This window comes from Spea bombifrons, chromosome 1 (assembly GCF_027358695.1).
Source record: "Spea bombifrons isolate aSpeBom1 chromosome 1, aSpeBom1.2.pri, whole genome shotgun sequence".
Classification (NCBI taxonomy): Eukaryota; Metazoa; Chordata; class Amphibia; order Anura; family Pelobatidae; genus Spea; species Spea bombifrons.
In genome coordinates this window covers 13,941,706-13,963,289 of record NC_071087.1, presented here as the reverse complement: position 1 = coordinate 13,963,289, position 21,584 = coordinate 13,941,706, and the positions used below count along the sequence as shown (strand labels likewise).

The 21,584-nt window shown below is 38.4% G+C and overlaps 1 protein-coding gene across 2 annotated transcripts in view; it reads right to left on the bottom strand.

The window, feature by feature from the left end:
* PPP2R2C (protein phosphatase 2 regulatory subunit Bgamma) overlaps positions 1-21,584 on the bottom strand; it is a 43,141-nt gene that overhangs the window by 10,201 nt on the left and 11,356 nt on the right. The window contains exons 2-6 of one of the 2 annotated variants that reach the window (XM_053458261.1): positions 19,070-19,099; positions 8,580-8,677; positions 6,324-6,489; positions 4,727-4,839; positions 3,256-3,433 (exon numbers count right to left, since the gene is read on the bottom strand). In XM_053458261.1, the coding sequence (XP_053314236.1) occupies positions 3,256-3,433; positions 4,727-4,839; positions 6,324-6,489; positions 8,580-8,677; positions 19,070-19,099 (585 nt within the window). The remainder of the gene's footprint in view (positions 1-3,255; positions 3,434-4,726; positions 4,840-6,323; positions 6,490-8,579; positions 8,678-19,069; positions 19,100-21,584) is intronic. The other variant, XM_053458262.1, reaches the window with a different exon arrangement.

Here is a 21,584-nt window from a genome sequence, read left to right as displayed (position 1 = left end):
CTATTGTGCTCATTACACACGAACAGCCTGTCCTTGATTTCCACCGAGAGTTTATGTTTCACATGATGTGAATCGTTAGCAAAAATCCTCAATTCATCACGATATAAGAAAGGCAAAAAAAGGATTTTAACATAAAATATGTCTGGTCCCGACTGGGCCTATTTTAAAGTAGGGGCCTGTAGCTGCAGCACCATCAGCCCCTACGTCAATCTGGCCCTGAGCCGCCAGGCCCACCGGGCAAATGCCCGGTGTGCCCGATGGCCAGTCCGGGCCTGGATCCAACCCTGTACTAACAAGGCGTACCTAATAAAGTGGCCAGTGAGTGTGTGTGTGTGTGTGTATGTATATATATATATATATATATATATATATATACATACACACACACACACACACATATTATTTCAAGGTTGATAGCCCTTTAAACCAGTTATTTCCTTCCCCGTAATTAAAAGAACGGCAATTTTATCATATTATTCTTGGCTTATTCCACTTTTTAGAGGATCTGCCCCAAGGATTGTGGCCATTTAACCCCTTAAGGACAATAGGGGTTTTTACTCGTAGTATATTGCGGGACAATGGCTCTTTTAACGTTTTTCAGTGTTACTGTTTAGATGTAATTTTCTTCTTTCTCATTTCGTGCTCCCACACATATTATATATTGTTTTTTCCAGGACAAACAGGGCTTTCTGTAGATACCATTCATTTTATCATATCATCTAATTTACTATAAAAAAAATGATAAAATATGGGGATTTTTTGTTAAAAAATTACTTTTTCTCACTTTTTAAACAGAAAACTTTTACTTATCTGCAAAAACGAATGAAAAAACCTGCTAAATAGATTCTACTATTTGTCCTGAGTTTAGAAATACCCAATGTTTTTATGTTTTTTTTGCTTTTTTCTGCACGTTATGGGGCAATAAGTACAGGTAGCGTTTTGCCATTTCAAAACCATTTTTTCCAAATCTGGTAATTCTTCCCCCCATGTGCCATGTCGGGTATCTTTGAAGCCGGATAATGCAATTTACCCCATCAAGTCATATATTTTTAAAAACTAGACACCCCAAGGCATCTGAAATGCTGGTATTTTAACCCTTTCCATGCACTAATTTTACCACCACCCTTAGTGAAACTTTATGGTAGTAATTTTTTTTTGTATTTTTTTCACACGTGTTGTACTTCAGGTATAAATCTATCGCTCCTGGTATATGTCCGTGTCAAACAACACCCCAATATGTGTTCAGTAACATCTCCTGAGCGCAGGGAAGTAAAATGCCGCCTTTGTGAGGTGTGTATTTTTTGCCATTTAGACATCTGCCCCATGTCCCATATTTGGGACATCTTTGAACCCGGCCAATTCAATTTACCCCATCAACTCATATATTTTTTAATACTAGACACCCTATGGGCATTTGTAATGCCAATATTTTAACTCTTTCCATGCTGGAATTTTTGTAAAGATAAAGAATTTTAGGACTTGCTTATTAAAAACTTTTTTTTTTTTTTTGGTGACAGTGGGGATTTTTATATGTTACCATATTTTTTTAATTTTTTTTTAAACATTTTTGACCAATTTCTTTTTCTTTTTTTTTTTTTTATTACTAATCACTCTCAATAGTGAGCTGGGCTCCATTGACCTTGCATGGTTGGATGCAGTACCTGCATTCAACCTGCAGGAGGAGCTCGAGAGTTCTCAAGAGGGTCTGGATAGACCCTCTGGGAACTAAGATCTCTTGTTAATGCCATCCTGTGAATGACGGCAACGTCATTCACAGGATGGCACTTGTGGTTGCTCCTCGGAGCAATCACAAGGCGATCGGGGGTCGGGGGGTAGTGTTGCTACATGCCTCGATATCGAGGCATGTCAGCAACACAGTTTATGCTTAGGAAGCGATTCAGATCGCTTCCTAAGCAGTTTTAGCCGGGCGCCGCCGCGATCTTTGATGATCGGTGCGGCGGCGGCCATTTTTCTTCCGGGGAGGGCTGCCAAGGGCTGCCCTCCCCGGATCCACGGTCAGCCTCACTTGTGAGGCTTCCGTGGATGCTGCAAAGCCGCCGATCGCGGCGAAAACGCCGCGATCGCGGCGATGCAGCTATTTAACGGCAGCCCGTACATGTACGGGCATTGTCGTTAACCCGTTGCACGGCAACCCCGTACATGTACGGGGATTGTCGTTAAGGGGTTAAACATGCTGCTTCCAGTTCAATTATTCAACTCCCAAACCCGGGGCTTTGTTATAATGCGCATCGCATCACAGCATGAGAATTCGGAGAATTTAGCGATAAATCTATTTGTGAAAACGCTGAACGAGAACAGAACATTTCACTGATTAAAACGTGTGCGTTTGTTCGTCTTCTAATTAACCTAAGCCCTTAGGAGCAACAAGAAAGAGACGCCCCTTATAAAAATAGGATGCAGTGGATGTGCTGAGCCTGAAAACAAATTAGTGGCACAGGCAAATTCTTTCTTATGGCAGTGACTAGTATATCATTGGGAATAATTGGGATCAAAGAAATAAAGGCTGCTGTATCCTCAAGAGTGAAATCTCTGGCTCTCAAAGAACCAAGGCCCAGCTCCATCAACAGAAAAATAATTGAATGTAGACACCTGACAAGTACTGCGCACATAAACCACCACTTCTGTCTCGGACTAAAAATATTACTATTACCAGCAAGGCTTTTCACTGATTAAATGCACCATAGCAGTGTGAGATGCTGTTATTGCCCCTTTAGAGACAGATCAGGCAGCCAAATCCTTAATGAACCCTTTAGGGCTTTTAGGAACTAGAGAGATTAGAGTTGAGACTTCTGATTTCAAGAATCACAATTTGGCCAGTATTGTACCATTACTGTATTTAAATGGCATTTTTTGTCATGATACTTTATTTGAGTGCGCAGAGTGCTTTGTGGTACACAGTTTTACCTCTTCAAATATGATTTAGATGTAGCTGGGAATCTCTTGGCATAAGCCAACAGAACCAACATACAACATCTGGAAAACCGATGCTGCTTAGACCACCAAATCCAAAATAACTATTAATTTAGGGTCCCACTCCTGCATCTGTAAATTGAAATCATCATAAGGGGATTCATAATGAATACGCACAGTGAGCAAAGAGTTATAAATGAGTTATCACGGATATTGTGAATTTTAATGTTCGCTTTAATTCTCACCTGATTATAACAGAGAACTGGACGCTCTATAGATAAAAGTAACACAATGAGTTCAAGGCATGCTCGGTATAAAGGATACTGAAGCTCCTGTCTGTGATTGCCAGGTGCCACAGGTTAATCCTGAGATCATCTGCCGACATGTACGTCTCGCAGTCACTGTTGACGGAAATGGAGTTGACATGGTAGGTGTGACCGTTAGAAAATATCCTCCGTGGGCTAACTTCTACCATTAAATCCATAGGCTTCAACACAGGCACCTAAGAAACAACACAAGAAACGCAGTCAAAGTACTTGTTATCCTCGAAGGGTGGTAGGTGTACGTTTGTCGTCGGTGATGACAGGAACTGTATGAGGCGGTACTGTCACATTCCGCAGGCGACAGTAATTATAGGGAACATGAAGGACGTTGCTGTCGCACAAATTGCTTTTGCGAAAAGATTTCATGATAAGAATGGTGACAGTAATAATTTCCATCTTGAATCGTGTCGTTAGCGTTCATTGTCATACTTGCCAACTCTCAGAAAATGTGTCAGATGCCAACTGGGCGTCCCGCCTGGTGTGATATTATGTGGACATCACTGGTTCCACGTTACACGCTGCTCAGATTGTGTGGCAGATTAATACTAACACTTTCAATGAAACTGGCATAACATGATCTCTTGGATACTAGGAGATTGAGGCACTGGTCAGGAGGGACAGTCACTGACTGCCCCAATTAATGCCATACTCCTGAGGAGGATAATTTAGAGAACCAAGTAGCCAATAATCAGGACAGTGAAGGAAATACTATATGGATCTCTTCTACATGTGGTTAGGGGACACTCAAGCGCTGGTCTCCAACTTTCTCTCCATCATGGCTGACTTCATAGCGTACATGCTCTACATCAGACTCACAGAGGAGACCCCCTTCTGTTCTCTTGGACAACCATCTGTTATCGTAAGACCGTATCCAATAGGTGCCATACTTATCAAATTGGTTACATTTGGGGGAAAACTGTGTAATTGATAACTGATAATAACCTATTAAGCTCATAAAAACATTAACCCAACACAAGCTGCTGTGAGCTATAGAATGTTACATATTCCAGAAAGTCTTTTCTAACAAAACTAATTTATAATTAAACATTTTAAACTTGCCTCATTAAACTGAGACAAAATTAGGCTTAAAAATCAAATGAAAAAATAAGTTTTCCGAAATAAAGAACCAACTCGTGATGTTTGAGCAGAGAAGTTCATCAAAAATACCATAGGACTGACAACAACGGCAGCCTCCAGGTCTGCAGACAAAGGACGTTCATTGGAACGCTATATTTAGTGATTAAAAATGTGCATTTTTTCATGGAACATTGAGTGATGAAGGAGATCCGTGTTTGTAATTTACAGGCTTGCTGGTCTCTTGTCGGGGAAACTTTCTTCCTTTGTTATGCAACCAGTAATTCTGGAGAGTGAATATTGGTACCAAGACCAGCGAACATGATAACATGGCCATAATAAAAAATCACAACCAAGAAGCATGTTTTTCACCCAAATCACTGGAATGGACATCTTACCTGTAGTGAGGTTACTGTGGACAAATCTTTCAACTTGCCTTCTTCATCTTTTAAGTTATATCCTTCTGGCCTCTTGTCACGCTCACTGATTTTCCATAGTTTGATTGTTTTATCTGTAAAGGAATAAAAAATAAACAATTTAGGCAATGAAGTTATGGATTGCCACTGCCTTTTGAAACTATTAATTATAGTTATATAAGGAGCATTTAAAGGGACACACACACGGATGGAATTATTTTTATAACTGCGTGGCTTGAAGGAGAGTAGTTTATTCGTTTATTGTTGAGTGATATTGTGAACGACTGCCTCTCACAATGAACTCTAAGTCAATCAACAAGGTATTTTTTAATAATGTGCAGTAATTTAGTCGGTTACAGCGATGCAGTCAGATAAGACTTTAGCTTTTCTAAGCATTGTGAAAACAATATACACTTCTGGAATTGGTAAAGAAAATATATATATTTTTTTACGTGTTCACTTTGGGTACTTTTAGGTATTATATAGTACCGTATAGATGCTTGGGTCTCCTAATGATGTGAATATTGGAAATCTCAAAGGAACTCTATTCAGTTTAAATTAAAACAAGATGTCCAACTCCAGGCCTCAAGGGCCACAAAGTGATTTAGTGACTTTCTACGCTGGTATAGTTAGAAAGTCTTCCTGGTTCTGGCCCTTCGGGCCTGGAGTTTGACACCTCTGCACCAAACCAATATAGCCTTATTAGTGCCCGTTTCTGTACATATTTGTGAGTATCGTACCTCTTAGGTTTTTGTATGTCCTTGGTATACATGACGCAAGGATGTTTGACACCGTTTGCAGAATGAATATTTGTGCGATTATGCTGCATGTAATCTGTGCCTGTCTCAGGATTATGAGTAGATAAGTACTCACATGAAGCATAGAAATAAAATGATAGCATTACTATTTGTTAGACTATTGTGACAAATATTACCAATAGAGTTCCCAAGTCTCCCAGAAATGCGGTTGCTACTCCTACCTCCCTGACGCATTCAAGAATATTCGTGATGCACGCTTTGTCTCAATGTCTCCTTCACTTCTCCACCGATTCTGTGTTCCGTCTCCTTCTCCACTTCTACCACCCTTCTTCCATTGCATCTTCTTGTTCTTCTTCCTTTGTCCGCATCTCACCGGGATCAGCTCCATTACCTAGGCCTTCTGGAGCACTTCCTTAAAAGGGTGGAGCCTTCGCACACACCCTCTGCCCTTATTGGAGGAACAGGGGAGAGGCTGTCCTTGTGGTGTGCACTGTGGCTCCGCCCTATTGCGGAATTACTCCATCATAGGCTCCATTCCAAACGAGGGAGGAGGGAGTGTGCAGAGGCTCTGGGGCTCTGCTCTTTTGCAGAAGCACTCCAGGAGTCCTGGTTAATGGCGCTCGTAGATTGTATATAGTCCTTTTTTATGTAATCTTAACAAGTGCTCAGTGCAATAATTGAGAGACAGGATAGGATAAGCAAGGGCTGGGTTAAATGTTATTTTTTATAGGAAAGGCAGCAAAAAAACCTATGTTTGGCGCTTGCAAATACAAAAGATTTTTTTCTCCCATCATAGCAAAGCAGATGATCTGTTATCCTACCGTTTGTCGACAGAAGGGAGTGGGCAGCATTCTGCTGGGGGAGCCATTTAATCTTGTTAATTTTTTCCTCTATTTCCAAGCTTTTTAGATAATCAAATTCCGGCTCGTGGCTCTGGAAAGTGCTGTAAACATTGTATTCGCCCTGATTGCAAGGTTCATTCTTAGTCTTGAGCAAAAAGACAAAAAACAAACATAAGTCTTACTTACATATTGGCATTTTGGCAAAGAACATTGAAATGACAGCTGGACAGCTTCATCGTACCCATGTAACTGTGCCAGTTAACTCAAAGTTCCTTTTAATGTTAAGTTTTAAGTGATATTCATGTTTTCTAGCGTTATCTTTCTATTCTAAACACCTTTTAAATTGCACCTGTCATCCAAACATGAAAACACTTTACAAAACAATTGTTTTTGCCTATGCAGCATGTTAGCAATTTTCAAGCAAATACATAAGGTAAAAAGATCATTTGACCTATAGATTTGTGGTTTGGCACGACGCGGTGAGATTGTTCCAGTTCGTAAAGAGTAATGTATATGCCAGCCCACTCACAATGTACTATTCACAATTCCAACGTGTGTGCCAGGGTATTAGTTATACATGTGCAACCTACTACCCATCAGCAATGTTCAAATAAAATGCCATTTGAGTCATTCCATCACTACAAATCTAGCCAGCACAATAGTTAAAGCCAATTTTATGTGCTTATACATGTTTCATCATAAATTCTTACAAGACGATTTAATTAAATTCCCCAAAATCAATCTATTATATCCACACTACATTCTATTTAAAGGGACACTCCAGCCATGATATGCACTTCAATGTATATGATAACTGTGTGGTCCTTTTACATTTTTGTGGTGTCCAGCTTAAAAATGCAGAATCCCCCCGTATGCATTTCCCCCTTTTCTCACCCCCAAGCTATTTACTGACCACCCTCTTTGTCTGCGTGCAAAGTGTTCCCATTGATTTCAATGAGACCGCTTTCCTGCCACTGATTGGTTGATTCAAGCAGCCAATCAGTGTCAAGAGTCGTCAGAGAAGGGCTGCTGCAGTGCTGCAGCTTCTACCTTAGGTCAAGTCCTTTATTTTCCGTTTTTTTTTTTTGAAGAATGCATCATAAAGTACTCACAGAGTACTCTAACAAACATTCGTCTTTAGTTGACAGTGTCAGTAAACTGTCCCTTTAATTGTGTAACAGAAAGGATAACAAATCGCAGACTTGTGATGCCGCCTTGCTATGTATACAGAAAACCTGTTCTCTCTCGTCGACCATATGCTGACTATCCACACAATTATTATTAAATTCATGCAATTCTTTCCCTGACTGAACAGATTGCTTTGTGTCAATCACATCACTACAGCACATAAACTCCACATTATACTAAAGAAGAAGAATGCAGCTAAACAATTCAAGAAAGAAAAAAGGATGCTATGGCTATTCAAAAATAGATCATTTAGTTCAAACATAAACAAAACATTTTTGATGAGCGCACATATATGCCCCTACTCTATGCGAAATATGTACAAAACCCAAATAAAACAGAAAAACACAGCATATAATCACATAAATGCTGAGAAGAAATCTGGTGTATTCATTTGAAATACTCTACTGTTTGAAAAAAAAAATGTTTGGGTAAAATGAAGAAAGAAAAACAGAGTTGTAAAGCACAACAGCAAAGAATACCCCCCAAAATAAAGGGTAAACAACGTTTTTTTAAAAAAAAACTTTAAAACAGTTTATTGGAACATATCTACAAACCTCAACTATAGAAGTATTGCAACATCCATCATACTTAAAGAACATTTATTTTTAAAAGAAAAGAAATATGCTTATACACTTAGAAAATAAAAATAATTAAGAACATTTATATAAAAGAAGAAAATAAACATGACCCTGAGGGGGGAATCATATCCATCTTCTTCCACTACTTACTGTGCAGTGCGACAGGGGGTAATAAAATTACCTTTGGGGTGGTATAGAGCACAGGTATACCTCTCCTTCATCCTCCACTCCCTGCTCAATTGGATGGGGGGTTAATATATAACAAATACTCCATTGGAGGGACACAGACTAAAGTCCAACTTGCGTCAGCTTGTAGCTGCATTCGTAACCCACTCACATGCAATAGCAGTTAAGTGAACAGACCACCCGGAGCGTAGTCCCCATATGTACTGTTCTTCAATATCAATATGAAGCCGATGGGTACATTTCCCCCAAAAGTAGTAAAACTGGAAATAATTAAGAAACCCACCTCAGGTTCCCTTTGGAATATAACAACTCGTCCCCCCTTGTCTCCAGTAGCCAACAGTTCTCCTGTGTGGTTAAACTCAACTGTAGAAATGATATCAGCTGAAAGAAAAGCAGAAAACATTCAGAGACATAGATAGTCCTTCATCAAATTGAGTTACAAGATAAAAACTGAGGCCTGAGGTTCTACGCAATGCTATTCCGAGTCACGGTTTTCTTTTTAATATATATCTGTTCTTTAAAAAAAGTTTTATTTGGTTTCACTGAAAATCATAAACCTATTATGTTATTGACAGATTTGTATGTCTATCCTACATGGGACAGGTCCTAACATGACTGCGGAGCGACATTTTTCTACCAAGTTTAAGACCTACTTTAAGACGTTATGCATTTCGAGACACTCTTTCATGGTTTCATGTTTATTAGGTCTTTTGTATACCCCTTCAGCTTTGGCCCCTCAGCTGGTTGGGCCCTTGTGGGAGAACCAATTACTGGGCTGAAGGACCTTGTTCAGTTGCAGAAGTGGGGTACTTTGGCTTTTTCTCCTTCTAATCAGAAGTGAGAAGATTGATGTTTATCAAAGAGCCTTTCCCATTCATTCCCATTTTTCCTCCCCCCTCCTGTATATACACCATATTATTGATGGCTACGTTTGGAAGGATTGCGTTGTAGAGGAGACATATACAAAGGAATGCTCTTTCGAAGTACGTTCCTCCAGCAGATAGGTGATAACCTTAATCACTCGATCACTGGATCAAGAGCCCCAACCACATACCTGGTACAACGCTTTTACCCCCCTCCCCCACAAATATGTGGACAGAAATGTTTGTTTTGGTATTTAGATTTTGCTACATACATACATGTTAATACCACTGATGGTCTAAAAGTTAAATATGATATCCACACTGAGCGGCTGGTAGATCAGTCTCCCAGTGGAAGTGGTAAAGGTTAATAAAGCAATAGAATAAACATTTCCACAAGACCAATGACTGATTAAGGTCTTCAAGATAAAAGGGACACATTAGATAGACTGACACAATTTCCTAAAAATCATCAATTTTTTAAAAAGCATGACCCATAGCACAGCACATACCGTCTACAGAAAAAAGTGGATGTGGCCATAATAGGGTTAATAGTGCATGGCATGAGCGTACTAAACCCTACAATAATAGGGTTAATACTGCATGACATGAGTGTACTATGCTCTACGAGGAATACGACAGGTTTATATGGACACATTTGGGGTTGTCATATTTGTATTATCTATTTTAATATATTTTTAGCCACGCACAGTGTAAAGATGGTTTACTGGCATATTTAAGTATAATTTAACCAGCGATGCAGCTGGTAACATAACCGGGGCAGCCAACTACACCAGGGCTAAAAGGCACCGGCTCACCATAATTACACACAATGTGCAGTCTGACGGCACGATAACATTTTCAATTATCACGCTCTGCAGAAACATCTGCACAGACATTCTCGGCTGGGGTGCCATTTAGCATTTGTGATGTTAAACAAAGACTGAATCAGTAAAATCTAGACTCGTGAAATATATATATCTAAAAAATCACGTATCAACATACAGTTTGGTCCCCCAATAAGGGAACGTCATCTGGGCAGGAGGGCAAAAAATAACACAGAAAAAAAAATTGTTTTGTACAAAGGAGGAATGGGCTTTATAGCCATACCTACTATTTTCAAATATATATATATTAGTTCCCCAAAGAGTATTTGGAAATTCAAAGAGCTATCTATATGTATTTGAATCCCGCCCTATGTGTGGGCCTTTGGAGGCAGCCATCTTTACTTCCGTTCTGGATGACTTTGTCCCCACTGGTGGCAGATACAGAACTCCCAAGGGTTGTTTATGTTCTAGGGGGTTAGGGTTAGAAGTGGCCAAGGTGCAGGGCTTTACCATGATTTTCCTATGTGACTATACCGTTTAACCTACCAATAGAAACGTACAGTAGATATGAACCATTTAGCCCATCTAGTCTGCCCATTGTATTGACTGCTGCGTGAGTGTATATAATTGAGAAATATCGTCATACCACCAAACATCTTCAGGAAAAAGGGACTTCCAGGCTAGAAAGAGGAACAGAGACTGGTAGATTTTGTGATGACAGAATCTCACTTTGAATGGGAATTCTCCGGGTCCGCTAACCTAGCACTGACCACTTCTTGGTGGACTTCTTTTTGAAGAATCTCAACATCCAAAAAGGTGCATTTCTCTCGAATATGTCACAACCATACATGGGAGCTCTCTGGGTTTGAACCAGAGTCACATCTCGCCTACTACTCGTCCAGGTCTCGTCCACTAAGGTTTTTTTTTGGGACTAACCTTACCCCACTTGCAGCTAGCTCTAGGTAGCCTACACTAGGAAGTTTCCCGGTATTGTCACAACTGAAACGCCTGCTTGAATACACATTGATAAAAATTTTTTTTACCACCTGGCAAGTAGTGGTTTTCACAAAGACCATTACTGCAGCCAGTTGGTAGCCACCATGAGCAAGTCATTACAAAAGAATATTTTTATAATTTTTAAGATTAATAGTGTTTCAGGGTCAGTTCATCGATGTAGTTCCTAGGTATGAACATGGAATGCCATGAAAATTGTGCCTCAGGTTGCCAGTGCAGGTGCCAATCTGGCAACCATATTTCTACCTGACGGCACAGGGGTAACTGCTGAAATACTTCAATTTAAATAACGCTGTACCTATATATTTGCTAGAAGTGACTAGGACTCTGTAGAAGTGAAATTCTTTTTAATCACAGGTTCGCTTGAAACATGCATAGTACCCAAGATTGCGGGTAAATTAATTGCTGCCTGATCTGGATGGTTTTGCATAAGAAATACAGCAATAAATAATATTTATGACTTTATCTGCCCTTTACAGCCATTCCCAAGGTCTTTAAAATAAGGAATAAAAGTCAGACACTGAATGGTAATAAAATTCCAGATGCCACAATGCACCCGAGCATAATAAAGAGCTCACTTCCACAGATGATGAAACGTAATTTATCAATCCTTAGGATGTGTCCCACAACCTGGGGTCAAAAACATGAATAAAGGGGGTACCTCCCAAAAACCACAAAGCTGGTAGCAACTTTTTTTCTATTGCCGTTATAAACTGAATGTTGTATCAGGGAATAGAAAACGCCCATTAATTAATATGTTAGCATTGCATACAGAGCGGTATATAGCATTAGTGCAATATATTGTTTACTCAATCAGAAGATCAATTAGTAACGTTAATGAGAATGCATTTCAAATCTAGTATTTTGATTTCATTTGAAAGCTTCGAGATAACGCACATGAAGGTACAGCTGTGGAATTCTAATTACATGCATGAACAGCCGAACGGACTGATAATCAGACCAGAAGAGGTCATGACTTTCATCACCAACCGTGTACCGCGCCACATCACGACAGCTGTATGAAGCATTGTTTGTCAAATTTTGTTAGTGTATGGCAGTAATAATATGTTGTAATATGTTGCTGGGTTTGTATGTGTATATTTTTTTAAATACCGTATATTTTTATGAAGGTTTTTTTTTTTTGTTTTTTTTTTTTACCTAGAACAGTGATCTCCAAGTCTAGTCCTCTTGGTCAGGACAGAGAAACACTTCAAACTGGTCTCTTTCACCAAACTCCTAGTTTAACTACAAATAAAGAACTTAAACAAAATGTTCAATGAATCAGAGGTGACATGAGTGGGAAATGACCATATACACGCGTCTCACAGGTTCTAAAAATTGTTGTTGGTAAAACTCCTCTTGGTTTCAACCAGGACCCACCTTGTAGAAGATCATTTTCAGGGAATTGTAAACACATTTGGGCCTCAAGATTTCTTAAAACCAGCACTCGCACTCCTTGAAGAAGAGACAAGCAAGCTCTATACATTATTGTTTTTTTTTTAAATAATGTTATGCTCTTTAGGATGCTGCGATATGTTGGTCATTAAGGAATAGATAGCCATTGTTGTTTAAGACTCTGGTTTGGAGTCAGGGTTTGGAATTAGGGTCAGATAGATAAGCTCAATCGCTATCTCATACCCCATTATCCTTTCCTATATGGTTTGGTATCTGCATTCCTACAAAGCATAACCTAATACCTTACGTCCCAAGTATTCCTGATAGGTAAGCTCTTAGGCCAAACCTTGGTTCATGTCAGGAGCCAAGCAGTTGAAAATTCTTGACACCGTGAAGCTTTTCATTACTCGCATGATTTTATTTAATATTAATACAATTACGGCTGAAAATAAATGACTCTATTGTCACTAACATGATCTGCAAGGTTTGCCAAGCGTAAATAATTGCCAGTTTAACATTCACAAAGAATTCACGGTGCATGTGCACTGCTTTCTCAATGTATGAAGATGCTAAAACAGCATAGCTATTTTATTAATTTCGGACATAAATGCATTAGGGAATAAACCTCTAGACATTTGATCCAACCTGATCCATCCTCAAAGTAATAGTTGGATAATAAACATATTACACCAGGGTTCTGTGGTTTCTAGTTAGGCCTCTGAATACCTACCTCACTCAAATACTAATATTCTAATATTCTAAGAATTGCAAAATAGCGAATACATTGTTTGAGTTTAACCTAAATGTGAAAAGGCTACTGAGGACTCTCATATATATATTTTTTTTATTTTATTATTTGCCTTAATATGAGGAGGCTGTGGAAACGATTAGAATGCTGCCCATCACTGTATCTTTGCATCATGTCAGCTACTGGAACATACTATACAGACAAGCAGGAGGTACGCCTCACTGCCACATACTGGTATCACTCAGATGCTACAACGTAAGAGTCTGCTTTGGTGAGCAATCGGTATATCTCTGCTTATTGTCACACAACTGCTACAAAGTGAGAGCACAGAAAGCAAAGCATCTTGTAGCATTCATTTAATTTATTAAAGCTTTAATTATACATACATTGATTTACAATAGATGAAGTTAGTCTGTTGAAGGAGCATGAATGGCCAATAATTCATGTATATTATGCCTCTTTTCTATCCTACTTGTTTACTTATTTATTGATTTAGCCCATCAGCTTCCAATCATATAAAACCTGCTAAGTACCACACCCAGAAGACATCATCCCTCAAACCAGAAAGCTTTTCTGTCTGTGCCTCCTCCTCATTTCCTGAAAAAAAGCACGCAAAGATTGCTTTTGTTCTGACACCTCTTTATTCCCAGGAGATAATGGGGTTTATTCTCACACCTCTTTATTCCCAGGAGAAGGGTGCATTCTCTCCACTGGTGCTTGTCTTGAGAGCTTCAGCTCCCAGGCTGATTGTATATCTGTGCTACATTGAGTTTCTTCACCAGACCTTTTTCAGGATGGAGACTGTCAAGTCCTCTCCAGAGGTTCTGTCTTCTTAGGGCTTTATATCCATGATAGCCTTTACGGGTGTGTATGTGCACTTCCCCATCTGACATTGTCCTCAGAGATTCCTGAGGATTGCAGTCCTTGGACAACAAGATCAGACATCTTCAGGCCATGGATCAAACCCGGCATTATATACTAAATTGCTGTTGGTGGTCGGGGCACACTTTTGTCTAATAGCAGCAGGTTCTCAATCTTCTGGCACTTCTTCTGTAGCACTTGCAGTGGAAATGTAAACCTTAACCTTTGGGGGATTTAGGTTGGATTATCAGCAAAGCCAAATTGTGGCTTCCTCCTGATTTTATATCAAAATGTCCCAAAATTATGAGTGAGATTTCCTGGGACATCATGCAGTAACAGCTACTCACAAACACCTTACAGTCTAATGAACTTATGAGTTGCTTGTTTTTTTTACTCTACTCTCCTGAAGTCAAGTGATTGCATGAACTTATCAAACTAGCAGCATACTCTCAGTATAATTAATATATTCCTTTATCTCAATATTTTTATGTATGCAGTCATGTGAAAAATAAAGTACACCATCTTTGAATGCTATGGTTTTCATAGCAGGACATAACAATCATCTGTTCCTTAGCAGGTACAAAAATTAGGTAAATACAACCTCAGATGAACAACAACATATGTAATATTACACCATGTCATGATTTATTCAACAAAAATAAAGCCAAAATAGAGAAGCCATGTACTTGGAAAACCAAGTACACCTTATGATTCAATAGCTTGTAGAACCACTTTTATCAGCGATAACTTGATATAAATCATTTATGTATGTCTTCATCAGTCTCTCACATCGATATGGAGGAATTTTGGCCCACTCTTCTTTACAATGTTGCTTTAGTTCATTGAGGTTTGCAGGCATTTGGTTGTGCGCAACACCTTGTTTCTTTTCTTTTTCAGCCACTCTGTTGTAGATTTGCTGGTGTGCTTGGGATAACCGTCCTGTTGCATGACCCAATTTCGGTCAAGCTTTAGTTGTCGGACTCCCATTTGACCCTAGGATATTTTGGTATACAGGGGAATTTCAGGGTCGACTCAATGACTGCAAGGTTGCAAAACAAATCATCACTCCTCCACCAACATGGTTGACAGTTGGTATGAGGTGTTTGTGCTGATATGCTGTGTTTGGTTTTTGGCCAAATGTAGCACTGTGCATTATGGAGAAACATGTCAACTTTGGTCTTGCCTGTCCAAAGGACATCGTTCCAGAAGTCTTGTGGTTTGTTCAGATGAAACCCTTCCACAAAGGTTTGGGTAGCTCTAAAAGTCACCAGGGTAGACATAAGTTACCAATTCAAAACACTAGTGATGGGGTTATAAGAATCACTTCCCTTTTAGGTCAATTTAAAATCTGGGAAAATAAAATGCTTTCAAAACAAACATCTGTATTTATTTTGCAAGTACTTTAAATAATTATGTTTCTATGATTTTTCTTTGTTTACTATTTTATAATCAGCTAAATTAAATCTAATTTACTACAAAAAAAATATAAAAAATAATGTACTGTTTGAACAGCTGAAGGAAAGTACTTTGGAATATGATAAAAAAAAGAACATGTACAGTATCTGAATAATTATGCAAATAACCCATACTCCATTATTTAAATTGAATCAAAGTTATGTATATTTTCTTGCTTTGATGAAACATATTATTCACAGATTAGACCGAGGACATGCTGGAAGTATTTTATCCTACTTACATTATTTGTACACAATATAAAATATGAATAATACAAGAGGCTCTAGCAATAGTAGGTAATATTTGAATTATATATGTGGAACAAATAAAGGCATTCCAGTAAATGATGGCAAACATCAAGTTGGTTGGAATAGCATTACATTGTTTCGTCTTCCTATGAATTGTTTTACAATTATGAACGCCAAGAATTATAGAGACTAAATGGTTTATCAGGTTATGTTCTTGATAACAAGAGAAAAAATAACTTTACAGGTTTCATAGAAAGTCCCAAGACGAGAAAAATGTTTCTTCGTTGTCTGCAGCCTTGTCTCATTGTTACAGATTCCCTAATGTGCAAAGAACAAATAATTGCTATTCTTTGCTTTCTTTAAAAATGTTCCCTTTAGTGCATTGCAATAGAGCTCTATATGTAAATAATAAGTAACAAATGCAGTCTGTTTTGTTAGCGGTGCCATGGGTTAGTAATTGAACCCCCAACCAGTCATCACAAAGACAAATAGTGATTTTTTTCAAGATCATTTATTTAATGCTCAGTTCTTTGGTATGTTGCTACTGAGTTTATCCACTTATTTACGCCAATATGGTTTTAGATTTAAGCCTCCATGATATTTAAAATAAAAAACATTCATTTTATAGCAAAATATATTGGTGAAATGTCAAAGTGGTTCCAAAACGCTATTTCATCATCAATTGTATAGTTGGAATTTTATGTTGACTTTTATTTATGGGTAGACAAAGTAACATCAGGCCAAATGTGGACAATATGCTTTTATTAAATGTTTCATATGAGCTATGACTAAATTAACACTAGACAATATCAAATTCTGTACAGTCACACTAGAGGAAAAGACAAGGGGGGGGGTCATGTATAAAGAAAAATAGTGACGTCAAGTGCTAAACACGGGCCAATGTTAGACCATGGTTGGAATGGTGACTGCATCATTTTTGCGAGAACTGCTCTTATTTTTAAGCCATTCACTATAATAGATTCCAATTCAATTTTAATAGAACCGGCAATATTTTAAGGGTGATTTACAGAATTATGAAAACGGATTCCTCAACTAGTGATTTAACACAACTTAGTTAATCAGCTCAGTCATAGCATTTTAAAATCATTAGGTTTTCTATTTAGCTATTGTACAAATCTGGATTCCCAAACATTGGCAATGGCATATTGGGAGTTGTAGCCTAATACAAACTAGAAAGCTATCTCTGCCTTAGGGCCACCATGAACCATTTGTATGACATCCACATAATTAGCCTGTGATATATGTAGTGCTGTGTGGCCACTACATCAGACCCGAATGGGGTATCACAGCAGCAAACAATATGATATACTGTTATATTCTTCAGCTTCATCCCTATTACATTATGACAGTAATAATAGTCAATTGGGCCATTATTAAAATCACATACCAAGAAAGCATTTTAGCCTTTTTGTTACATTTGTCAAGCTGACTGCTCTTCCCTGTTATGTTATTATAGTAATACTGGCATGTTGGCCAATTATTAGAATTATATGCCAAAAATGTGGTTTAGCTTTTTTTCCCTTTTTCCTCTCCCATCCACAATAAACACTCATGCAGTTACCTCCCATACTACCAACCTTCTCCCAACTATCAACCCTCCTTCTTGTGACTCTGTCCACTATCACCATCACCCACTTCCCACCACGTCCCCTCTTCTCACACCATTTCCATTATAAACATCTGAAGATGACCATTACTTCTAGAAATGCCACCTGCTCTTCCACATTATCGGTAACTGCAGCTGCTCCTAAGGTCTCCCACTCTTTGAAGGTACCTAACCATTTAAACACACAGACTATGTAGCATGCACTACTCTCACTTCAATGCTAACTGGATCATGGTCCAGTCATAGTGCACCAACTCACAAGGCAATTATATACAGAGAGATTTAGAGCCAAATGTTCAGGGTACGTAGATTTGCTAAAGACTGTATTGAATTGTAATGGCCCCCTGGGCAAATCCATGTTGTTGTGCCTCATTCATATACTGCATGTATTTGGGAAGAGAGTACGTGACCATGTGATCACATAAACCCTGTTTTATAGCACGATCCACCATAACTCATCCTAAGAAGACACCATTACCACATTACACTAAATGTTCCTATTATAAGGATGCATGTAATATATACACATGTGTATAAATATATGTATGTATTTTATCTCAATATAACAATATCAATAACAATACTGCATTATAAAATAATGCCTTTTTTATCGGACCAACATTGCATTTAAGGACAAGCTTGCGATATCAACCTCCCTTTATCAGCCAAAGGCAATGCTAACATTTTAGAGAGTCTAGTTATTTTACAAATGTTTGTTGTGACATCCCAAAAACCAATATATTAACTCGGGAACGATCAATCATATCAATAAGCCAGGGCACTGCCTGTTCACACTCCAAGCAGGAAGTGCCCATGGAACAAACCACTTGAGGCAAGGGGGAGGTGAAATTTATTCTCCCTTTTGTTTTCTGTTGTTAATCACACAGGGGTACTTCTAGGTCATGAAAAGACAATCAGTGGGGAAAGGGGCAGCTACGGACGGGTCCCTAAATATCATTGGGCTCAGAACAGCGGCCCCTTTTACCACGTGGCAAAGACAGCCAGGCCTTGGTTTGCTAAAGTCTCCTTTTTCCAGCAGAAAACCATAAATAGGGTCGGAAATATGATTTAAAAACATCAGGTCTCCCCACATGCCTTCCAATGATGTGGACAAAAGTCAAGGCTAACAAAGGTGTGAACCGTAATGCAATATATTTGGGTGTACAATGTAAAGCACAGTACGGTACACATTTTACTGGTGATCTTATATATATATGTAAATAGTAGGGGATTGCCACAAAAGCCATATACCATTTGTAATTTACCTGTTTTGGGGCTGCCAGGCTATGACCACCTGAGATATCAGGTCCAATTATATAAATTATTATAAATTATATATATATATTATATAAATGTGTATAGATCTGTTTTTCCATATTATATGTCATTAATTACCATGGTATGTAACTGTGGAGTGTATTTGCACATTTTAAATAAGTACCAAGACTATATTCCTTAGCCGTTACAAGTATTAATTAAATCAGACGTCTGAAAGAGAGTTGCAAGTAGGCATCATGAAGGGGCAACTCCAAAAGAGCTCAACCGAGTCAGTGATAAATATAATTTCCTCAGAATGGCCCTTGCAGGAGAAACTCAATGGGGTTGGCCCTTCATAACGCATAATTGGAAAGGCAAACAATGAAGTTAACTATTTTACCAGAATTCAACCACAGTCCACTGATTTCAGATACATATTCACAAATATGTTTAAATAAAAGAAATAAGTTCAAATACCTACCATTGCTTGTTGTTATGATGTCAAGGCAACCTAATAGAACACGCACAAAGAAAAAAAAAAAAGAATAGCAACTTACAAATCTTTCAGCTTGAATCAAACAAATTATATACCAGGAGTGGCCAATCAATATTGCTCCAATATTGCTCCAAATATATATATATATATATATATATATATATATATATATATATATATACATATATATATAATCCAATGACTTGAGACGATTGTTGTGAATTTAGTCAATTATTGGCCACGCCTGTGAAGAAAACAAGACAAAATGGAGGCATAATGGCTTCCCACTGACAACACAGTACTGCACGGCACACCTCAGGCACTTGGAAACACAGAAAACAACACAAGGAAAATTATGTAAACACGACAACACGCCACAAATGAAAACTGAACGTAAAACACAATGAATGTGAGCCCCACATTGTATTTATTATTTTTGTATCATCCTTCTGAGTGGGATATTTCTTTATTAATTCACCATTATTAGCATAATGACATAAGTCACATATGGGAAACCATCACCACAACACCATGTTGCTTTAATACAAATCAGCTTACATAAATACATTTGGCCACACTTTACTTATACTTTTCGAAGAAACTTTTCTCTATAAAACTCTGCCAGGCTGAGCGGACATAAATAACGCCAATTGCACCTAGGAAGGCGATGCAGAACGTCCATTGGGCTGGTGAATGATTTGGTGCTACTCGCTCACACTCTTTAAGCTGTACATAATTTATTCCTGCACCTTTTTCTTTTCGCCCCATTGCTTCTGGCTTCCAAGAGCCACTGCTTCAGATGGGATTTCCAGGTTTAGGAATACTTGGAACCCTGCCCAGACTAATCGATATTAATTTAAATATTAATTTAAATATAATCCCCCTTTAAATATCTCATATGACATGCATATATATCAGAAATGGCTACAATCTCTGTATAGCCACAGCCACAAGTAACCCCAGTTTGTTTCCAAAATTTATCAGCTCATCCTTTAAAACAATCTCGCATGCAAGTACAAAAATTCAGAATAAGAGAAATCAACCACTACAAAGCAAATTATTAAAAATTTTCATACAGTGTCAATAAGGGGCCAAAGTGGACCATTTTTCCATTGTCCTTCTGTCCCTTTACACCCAAAGCTGGCAATTTCCAGCCAATAATGTGTCATCACAGACCTTTTAGAAATAACCGTGTACATATCTATTGGTAGATGTTTCCCTAATTTCATAGATCTTACAGCTGATGTGTTATCTGTTCTGCCAAAGTCAATAACCTTTTGTCAGCACATACCCGCGTGAAGCTGGTGGCAGAGAATTCACTGAGTAGAAAAGTTGGCTGGTACATGAAACAATTCAAGGTTCAGTTCAGGTAATAAAGGCCCAGATCACACACGCCCAAGGGTATTAAGAGAGCTAAGCAGAGTAACGCCAAGGTCTTATTCTTAAACCTAAATAATAAAAACTTACTTTCCTTAGGGTGTGGTGCCCCAGGATTATTATAAAGCAGATGTAGTAGTAATTGTTTTAAAAGGGAGTGCCAACTAAGCCTGGGAGCTTGATTTCAATGGTGGGAAGAATTACCATGTTGCATGTTTGCCTTTCATTAAAACAGTTGTGATTAAATTATTTTTTTTCCTCAGTTATAGGTGTATTAGGCATAAAAAACAAACAACACAACCGTTGTCCATGGAACTGTGACATCAGCCAGGTACAGTATTTTGTTTTGTCTACATTATCAATTATGAATATTAGAAAGTATCCTGAGATACTTCCATGGGAAGGTGCTTTAGGAATGTTCTAAGACTGAGGTTCCTACTGTTCTCTGTTTGGTTTACTGTTACGTCCTCATTAAGGACCCAAAGAACGAGTGATCAGTTTGGGCTATGTATTATAGCATCTTTCACCAAAATAGTAGCTGCTTGAGATACCAGATTCAGGCCTTCCATGTGAGGCTGTGGCCAATGGGAAAATTCCATGAATATAACTACAACTACAGCTTTCTTGTGGACCTCCTCATATACGTCTAACTGTTCCTTCTCTGTTATTCTCTGGCAAGACATCATCACCTCTTCTACTTTCGGTTGGTGTCCCCCAAGGATCAGTCCGTGGCCCTCTACTGTTCACTCTTTATACTTCATCTCTTGGAAAACTAATCAACTCGTCTGGCCTTAAGTATCATCTATGTACCCAAATCTACCTGTCTTCTCCTGCTCTCTCTCAGTCTCTCATGTCTCGTATTACTAAATGCTTGTCTGCTACTTCTTCATGGATGTCAAAACGCTACCTGAAACTTAATCTTTCTAAAACTGAACTCATTATCTTCCCTCCTATCTCCAAACAGTTCCTGAATTCTCTATCACCATTAACAACACGACTGCTTGCATCTAAAAAAGCATCTCTCGCATACGCCCATTCCTCACCCAAGAATTCACAATAACTCTGGTTCATTCCATTACATAATCAGCTATCAATAGGTCGTCAAGCCATGAAAAAAGGTCAG